At 41.1% G+C, this 9,441-nt stretch overlaps 1 protein-coding gene across 1 annotated transcript in view; it reads right to left on the bottom strand.

The window, feature by feature from the left end:
• The window catches only part of MYRFL (myelin regulatory factor like), a 147,324-nt gene that overhangs the window by 6,244 nt on the left and 131,639 nt on the right, over nt 1-9,441 (bottom strand). Inside the window, 1 exon segment of the mRNA XM_027872047.1 lies at nt 6,294-6,414. Coding sequence (XP_027727848.1) covers nt 6,294-6,414 — 121 coding nt within the window.

Here is a 9,441-nt window from a genome sequence, read left to right as displayed (position 1 = left end):
CCTTCTGGTTTAGACCAGTAAAACTATCAATACCAGTTTTCCTCCTCCATAAATTCCCTGTTGATGTTTAGAATAAAAAAAGAAATATGGTATAATCTGTTGGGTGGCAAGAAGATAAGAGAAAGGAGGTTGGGAGGTAAAGGGGATTAAGCTAGAAACCAGAGAATGGGGAGGAGGAGAAGAGGGAGTTTAATGACAACAAATACTACCTGTTATCTCTCTTCTTCCACCACTGTACCAGAACTGTTAACTAAGACAGAGCTGTAACAAGGGTGAGGGCTTTGCTCCTAAGTACTAAATTTAGAGGGCACTCACAACACTTATAGTCCTTCAGTAGCAGAAAAACAACAGAACTTAGCACTCAGTTAACAGGAATAATTAGGCAAAATAGCGACGTTCCAGGATTGGAGCTGGGCAAATGTTGTCCCAAGCCTCAAAAGTCGGAAGAAGTCTACAGGCAGATAAACTTGATATAATTTCTCAAATCTCAAAAGTCAGAAGAAGAATATAGGGGCAGCTAGGTGGCGCAGTGGATAGAACACTGGCCCAGGAGTCAGGAGGACCCGAGTTCAAATATGGCCTCAGACACTTGACACTAGCTGTGTGACCCTAGGCAAGTCACTTAATCCTGATTGGCTCACTTAAAAAAAAAGAAGAAGAAGAAGAAGAAGAATATAGACAGATAAGCTTCATGTATCACTTCCTGGTAAAATTCTCAAATGAATATGAAAGGGATGATCTATGAATACCTAGAGAATCACCAATCATTATGAGGCATCATGGGTTCATTAAGAATAAGTCATGCCAGACTAAATTCATTTCCTTTGACTATGTTTCTAGACTAAGTAGTCTGTGAAAATGTCATTGACATAAAAAAAATCTGGATTTCAGCAATGCATTTGACAGTATAATCTTGTGCAAGATGCTTGTGGATAAGATGAAAAGATATGGCCCAGATAATAGTACAATTATGTAGACTCACATTTGATTGAATGATTAAGCCCTATAAATGGTAATTGATGTATCAGTATCAACCTGGAAGGAGGTCTCTAGTTGACTATTACAGGATTCTGTCCTTGACCTTATTTTATTAGACAAAGATAAGCTCATCAAGTCAGTCAATAGCAGGAATCTCAGAGATATAACTCATAAAATGAGTGGCAGAATCAGGATCCAAAAAGACCTTGAGAGGGTGGGATCCTCAAACCTTTACCGAGGTTGGCTGGGTAAGGCTCCGAACAATGTCGTACCGTAGATACGGCCTCCATCTATTGTGAAAAGGCTTTACCATCACAGGCAATGCCTAGTACAAGAAAACCAACCCTAGCCAATGAGGTTAAATAAGTTTGGCCACAACATACAAAAGTCCCAGAAGGGCATGGTGGGAAATGGGAGGAAGAAAAGAACTGATGTACGTGGCAACCCAGGACACCTTCTATAAAGAAGCTGACGCTTCAGAGAAGACACACAGTAACCCACCCATGGGGAAGTCTCTAGGGAAGCCCCACAATGCCACCATAATCATCCCAAGCCCCAGAGACTGACAGGGGTCTGAGTCATATTCCCGAGGCAACCGAAAAGATGACAAGAGCTCCACAGTAGCAGCCAGCTCTTTAACTACTGCTGGGGAAACTCTGCCCCTCCTCTTCCTTCTCCTCCTCCATAAATCTCCTGCTGTACTGGCTGTCCCTATGTGCCCACAATGGTAGCAGAAATTTGGCTCAGCTGTTCATGAGTCTGGGCTGCTCCATATAAATGCTGCCAGCCTTACAGTTCCCCTGCTGCCTCTGTACTGAGTACTAACAGATGGGCTGGAATTTACTAGGGATAAACATAAGTCCTCTACTTGGTTACAAAAGAAATCAACAGCACAATTACAGAACGGGAGAGATTTGATTTAACAGCAGTTCTGAAAGGGACCTGGAGGTATCACCCAGACTGGGAAGGCGGAACAATAAAGAATGTGTTGAATTTGGAGTCAGAGGGACCTCAGTTCAAATTTGACCTCTGCCCCCTTAATGGCTCCTTGACCTTGGGGAAATTGCTTAACTTTTCTGGGTCCTCATTTTCCTCATCTGTAAAATGGGGAGATTGAACTATATTCCCCTAAGGTTCTTTCCAGTTCTAATCTATGATCTTAAGTGTTATGTGAGTCACCATTAAGATGTCACAAAAAAAAAAAGCAAAGGTTATTTTAGGTAGCACTTAGAGCAAAAAACATACAGAATGAGGGTAGTGATAGACCTTGCCATAATCTGCCCTGAATACAGCTGGGGTACTGTGTTTAGATGTAGCCACCATATTTTAAGAAGGGCATTGACCCCCTAGAGGAAACAGAATGGTCAGGCCACTCAAAACCACACCATAAAATCCACACAATGATCCAGTTTAATAAATGTTTTAGCCTTAGGAGAGACAGAATGACAGTGGATTAAAAACCAACCTCATAGCCAAGAAGAACTAGGCTCCAGTCTAGCTCCCTGGCTATGTGACCCTGGGCAAGTAAATGAATCTCTCAACACTCTTTCTCTCTAAGTTACAGAGAAGGTACTGACATTCACTGGAAAAGGGAGCTCATCCAGGGTTAAGTCCCTATCTCTGTTTTTTTTTCTTTTTTGCCTAGAGAAGACTTCAACGGGGTATGTTTCTTGCTTTAAATATCTGAAAGCCAATCATATGGAAGAGGGGGTAGATTGATTTTATTTCGTTGCAGGAAACAAAACTAGGAGCTATGAGTGAAAATTAAAGGGAAGCGGAGTTTGGTTCTCTGTGAGGAAAAACTTCTCAAAAATAATTCGAACTATCCAAAAGGAAAATGAATTGTCTTGTTAAGTAGTAAATTTACTTTCACTGGAGATCTCCAAGGTGGGTCTGGATAGTGGCTTTAGGGAGAGGTATAAGGTTTAGAAGGCATAAGGTTTTTAAGGTATAATGTTTGAATGCATGATGAACGTCTGAGGTCCTTTCCAGCTCAGAAGAATATTAGTGTTGGAAGTTAGTTCAAACGTCATCTAACAAACTCTGGCAAATCATGAATCCACCCTCCAGGTGTAGGCTTCTATAATTAATGATCTCATCACTCCCCCAGCTTCTACTTTCACCTCTTTACAGGTAACTCTTCACCCTGACACATTTCTGACTGCTCATTGTACACAGTTTCTGTCCAGCGATCAGTACTTTTCACTCACCACATCTGGAGCAAAATTCATCCTTCCCTTCTCCAAACTAGACGCTTTTCATAATTTACTCATTTTTTTTAGTGGTGCCACCATTTTATCAATGACCCAAGCTTGACACTGTATTTCGACTTCTCCCTTTCGATCACCTCTTCACTCCTATCAGTTCTTCCTCTCAATTTATCTTCTATGTCTACATACAATGTCAGGCCCAATTGATCTTCCTGTCTCTATTCTCTCCTAACCCCCAAATTATTCTTCAGACTACCACGAAGTTAAGAAGCAGTATAGCTTAGCAAATGGAATTTGTAACTTCGAATATGGAACACTTGAATTCAAAACCTATGTCTAACTCTCATGTGACCATGGAGAAGTCACTTAAGCACTCTGAGCTTCAGTTTTCCTATTTATAAAATGGGGATAAGAATGTTTGTGAGTGCCCATCTCATTGGGCTGTTTCGAGGCTTAAAAAGATTGGTTATATAAAGTGCTTTATTGAATTTAAAATACTTTGCAAATGTCAGTTATTATCATTTTCCATGAACATCTCTTGTCCAGATACCCTTATGAACCGGGCCCAGATTCCTCAGCTTGATATTCAAGGCCCTCCACAATCAGGCTTTAGCCCATTTTTCTAGTCTCTTTTCTCATTTTTTCTTTCTTATGTATAATCTATTCACCAGCCAAGCTACAACACTTGCTATGTATACTGAAAGAAAGTCCTCATTTCCTTAGCCTTCAAGTATCTGAAGAATTGCCTACATCCGTGATTCCTTTTATTTTCTTATATTGGGGACTCACTAAGTATCATCCAAAAGGAGCATGGATTATCTTGGTAAGTAGTAAATTCACTTTCACTGGAGATCTCCAAGGCGGGGCTGGATAATGGATTGAGGGAGAGGTATAAGGGGAGTCTCAGGTTTGAATGCATGATGAACCTCTGAGGTCTCTGTTCCATAGGTGGCACAATGGATAGAGTGCCAGGCTTGGAGTTGGGAAGACCTGAGTTCAAATCTGGCCTCAGATACTTACTAGATGAGTGACCCTAGGTAAGTCACAACCTCTGTTTGCCTCAGTTTCTTCATCTATAAAATGAGGATAATAATAGTACCTAACTCCCAGAGTTGTAAGGAGGGTCATATGAGCTGATAGTTTTAAAGCATTTAGCACACAGTGCCTGGCATACAGTAAGTGCTATATAAATGTTAGTTATTATTTACTAAATACCTGATCAGATATGCTGCCAAGGTGACTCGTCTTCATATCAAATTCTGACTCTGTAATGAATTCCTTGGTATGAAGAACGAGGTTCTAGCTATCAGTGTATTTCAGTCTCTATTTACAAGGATTCTGGTACATCGTCCAGAGGGAAAGGGATGGGCTTAGGTGTTGCCAAAAATGCACTTGTGAGCAACATGGCATCCTCACTGCCAGACCCTTTGGACCTCCAGCAGCTTGTGATATGGTTCACTGCATGAGTCTCCCTTTAGGGACTGACACACATATACAATACAGCAGAACACAAGGCACACAGAGAAAAGAGCCACTCTGGTTAGCAGACTCCCCTGAGCTACCACACAAAGGCCTCACCTGGCTCCTCGCTCTTCCTGTCAATAACATAGTCAGCTCTGATGGGTCAGGGCCAGCTGAAGGATCACCAACCCAGAAACTTGTTCCAGCTCCACTTTTATTAGATGCTAACTACAGGCAGCCTCAGAGAGGAAAAGATCGGCCAACCCAAACGCATACAGTTCAGTTCAACAAAGCATTTATTGAGCTTCGACTGTGTGCCAGAGAGCATGCAGTTCAACCTCCAGTCTCCTTGGAGAGAGAATCTCTGTCCCTGAAAAACTTTCGTTCACAGGAGGAAGAGAGTCCTAAAGATTAGGGAGATCAGAAAAATCTTTCTTTAAGTGGTACGTGAGCTGCTCTTTGAAGGGAACTAAAGATTCCTAGAGTTGGAAGGGAAGAAAAAATGCACTCCAGGGAAAGGGCACAGCCCGTGCCAGGCACAAAGGTGGAAGATGAAATGCCAAGTTTGGGGAACAGTTAAGTCAGTTTAATTGGAATACATGTATACATGAAGAAGAGGTGTGCTGGTGAATGGTTTTTTTTTTTTTGTTTTTTTAGTAAGGCAATTGCCCTGGGTCACACAGTAAGTGTCATGTGTCTGAGGTTGGATTTGAAGGTGAATGTTTTCCAACCAGCTCCCCCCCACCCCTTAAAAAAAGTACATATGACCCACTTTTAAGCTTAAATAGCATTGTTAACATTTTCTCCATCAATTTCTTAAGTCTAGACCAGAGGTGTCAACCACAAGCCATCTGGTGAACCAGATTAAAATGTGATTTGGGAACATTTAACAAAATAAATAAAAGTACAATAAAACATAGATAACATTACATTTTAAAAGTAAGTCAACATGTGGGCGAACTGATTAGCGGCCCCCTTTTCTACTTGAGCTTGACACTACTTGCCTAGACAATCAACAAAACAATAAATCAAACTCCAATTGGTAGGGTTTGCCAATTTAAGCTCAAACTGAAAATTTAACAATTGGCTCTTGAACTGGTTTAAGCTGGTTCCAGCACATTCCTGGAGTCATGGGAAATCAACCTGGAAAGATAGGTGGGAGTCAGATTGTAAAGGGTTTTAAATGCCAAAGAGGAGAAAAGTTTGTATCTTATCCTACAGGCAATAGGAATTCGCTAATGCCATTTGAGCAGGGGGGTGCCATGGATAAATCTGTACAGTAGGAAGATTATCTGGGAGCTGTGTGGAAGAGGAATTGGAAAGGGGGTTTTCAGGGCTCTTGGCAACATTTACTGCCTTCCTGATTTTGGTTACACCGGTGCATTATTTTTGCTGAATGTCTGTCTTAAAAGTTAGGACCATTCTTATAAAGTAAAATGGATTTGGGAGGGTGGGGAGAGTGAAAAGGAAAAAGGGTAAATCATTGTTGTTCTGTTGTTGTCTTATTAAAAATTCTCTTAATGAGACACAAAAGCCAGAGAGGACCTGGGGTTGAAGTTGGGTGAGGAGGTGGGGTTACAACCAACAACAGGAGAAAAACTATGACACCCTCCTGAACAATGACAAAATACCAGGCAGCATTACCTGTGTGGTCTCCTGGAAAACTTCCCGCTGGCTATAGATTCCATTTGCATCCCTTTTCCTATGGAAACATATATTTCCAAGCCTGATTTTGCACTGGAAGACAATCAGTGGCTCTGTTGTGCTTCAGGAAACAAAAGAGGGAAGGAGCAAATGGAAAAGCTGTTAGCAGTAGATACACCCTGGATTAGCACATGGATGGAAACATCACTTGGAAATAAATTCACATTGAACAATGGGCATCGGCCCCCTGGGCATCTGTTGGCTAAAATCCTCCAGTAGGGAGGCAACTTGGTAGAGCAGATCAGAGGAGCAAATATTCAAAACTAAAAGGTACCTTAGAAGTCATCTCTTCCAATACACTTATTTTCTAAATGAAGAAACTGAAGCCCAGCACAATACAATGGATGGCACAATTAAAACTGTAAAAGACCTTTGAGGTCATTTGGTCTAACCCCCTCTTTTTATACATGAAGATATTAAGGCAGAGGGATGATGATTCATCGTATTACCTAGTAAGTGGCCAAGTTGGGATTTGGACCCAGGTTCCCTGACTCCAAAATCAGGGTTCTTTCAGCTTCACTAGCCACTTATTAACTCTGTAACCTTGGATAAGTTCATTTGCCTTCCTCAACCTGTACTCTTTTTTAATGTGAGAGGGTTAGGGGCAGCTAGGTGGTACAGTGGATAGAGCTCAGGCCCTGGAGTTGGGAATACCAGAGTTCAAATGTGGCCTCAGACACTTACTAGCTGTGTGACCCTAGGCAAGTCACTTAATCCCAATTTCCTCCAAAAAGACAGAAAGAGAGAGAGAGAGAGAGAGAGAGAGAGTTAAATTAAGGTAATCTCTAAGGTCCCTGCCAGCTAAAAGTCTACAATTCAAAAAGGGTCATGACTCCTAGAATAGTACTACCTTAAACTCAGAGAGAACTAGGTGGCTCAGTGGATAGAGTTCTGGGCCTGAAGTTAGGAAGAACTGAGTTCAAATATGACCTCAGATACTTACTAGATGTGTGACCCTGGGCAAGTCACTTAACCTCTATTGGCTTTAGAGGTAGCTAGATGGCTCAGCAAATAAAGTGCTGGGCCTGGAGTTAGGAAGACCTGAGTACAAATCTGTGCTCAGACACTTACTAGCTGTGTGACCCTGGGCAAGTCACTTGATCCTGTTTGCCTCAGTTTCTTAGTCTGTAAAATGAGCAACCCGCTCCAGTATCTCTGCATTGGTGTGGTATGGTCCATGGGGTCATGAAGAGTCAGACACAGCTGAACAGCAATGACACCTTAAACTAACCCTCATGACTCAGATGACTACAGCCCTACATCTTAACCCCAAACCACAGTATATCAGAGATGAATTCTAGTATATTCTGAAGAGAAAAGAGTTTTTGTTTTTTAAAGTCCAGTATCTTAGGATAAGTTGCATGGAAAGAGTCAATCTTAAGGCCTAAAAAAAGAGAGAAAGGAACAACAAGAAAATGGGGAGAAGCAACGGGATGAAATTAGATTATAAATTCTAAAGAACTATCATTGACATAGGGTTTTAACTCTTTTCAAAGGGGGAGGGGACAAGCGATTATTAAGTGGCTACGGTGTGCCAGGCACTGTGCTAAGTGCTTTGCAAATATCTTGTTTGATCCTCTCAACAATCCTGTAAGGTAGGTGCCATTACAATACCCATTTTACAGCTGAGGAAACTGAGGAAGACAGAGGTTAAATAATGTGCCCAGGGTAACCTAGCTAGTAAGTGTGTGAGACTAGATTAGACCTCAGGTGTTCCAGACTTCAGGCCTGGCACTTTTTTTTAAACTAAACTCTACTGCTGCCTCTAAAAGGCAGCAAGATGGCACAATGGATAGAGCCCTGGACTTAAAATCAGGAAACCCTGAGTTAAAATCCTGCCTCAGATAATTACTAACTGTATGACTTTGGGGAAGTCATTTAACTAGTTTCCTCTGTAAAGAATGGGGATAACAATTACTCCTGGCCTCTCATGAGAATAAAATAAAAGAATATTTATAAAGTGTTTTGTAAACCTTAAAGTACTATACAAATGCCAATTATTATTATTAATAAAATAACTTATTAAACTATTTACATATCACTTACTATGTACCAGACAGTGTGTTAAGTGTTTTACAATTTTAATTTGTTTATAATAACTTATTACTATTATTATGGTACTGAAACTCCCTTTGCCCAGTGACTGATACAATACCATTCCTTTTCCATTTTTTCCAGAAACCATGAAGATAAAAAATCTGCATTGCTCCCACACACTAGCCTGCAGAGAGACTATTTGGAAGCAGCAAGATAACGACAAGCAGATCTTTGTAGTGAAAGCTATGGACAATCCAATCCATCTGCGAAATCTGTTTAGAAACATAGCAATGGGAATATAACAAATGAGGATGCTTATTTTCTGGAGCTATGAGCCGGGCATATTTATCATCCCTGAACAGGCTGGCTACACCTGTCTAAAGATAATCCCTTTTCAAATGTAGAGACAACCCTACACTCAAGTAAGGACAAATGAGAACAACTCTTCATGGGGACAACCTGTTCTCATGCTTGCTTTATGCATATATAATACACATCATTAAAAAAAATACAAGCTAAAAGGTTTTATTTAACTTCTTCACATGATCCTTAACTCCTTTCATTGATATCCCCTTTAAGTTTGTTTCCCCGTCTTGCTTGCTAATCCATCCTGCTACTATCCTCCATTTTATAGGTGAGTTTATCCCATTCATACTCATAGTTAGGACTGTTAATTGTGTTTTATTTTACCCTCTTGCAATTTTTCTTCCCTTTCTATGACCCCCTCTTTTCAAATAAAAAGAGGGTAGATAAAGAAAGGGAATGGGATCAACCCCAGCAATCTCTAACTTAAGAGGTCTGAAATCACTCTTTTGTACCTTCTTTCTTCACGCAGCCTAGACTCAGATTAGCAGTGCTTACACTTTGTTCCTCTCCTATTAACTCCACTTGTAGTGGACACCTTAGACAGAAGCTGTACGTAAGCTCTGAGAATTTTCCCTTGTGCTCCAAGGTGGGGGTAATGAGCCAGAGAGTGTGAAACAGAAAGCCCGATCTCCTCTCCTTGGGGACTAACTTCCTAAGAACTGAGCCTGGCTCACCCTGTGCCACC

This window comes from Vombatus ursinus, unplaced genomic scaffold (assembly GCF_900497805.2).
Source record: "Vombatus ursinus unplaced genomic scaffold, bare-nosed wombat genome assembly UNPS02003292.1, whole genome shotgun sequence".
NCBI classification, from domain to species: Eukaryota; Metazoa; Chordata; class Mammalia; order Diprotodontia; family Vombatidae; genus Vombatus; species Vombatus ursinus.
Note: the sequence above shows the minus strand (reverse complement) of the source record. Positions and strands in the feature narration are given on the sequence as shown.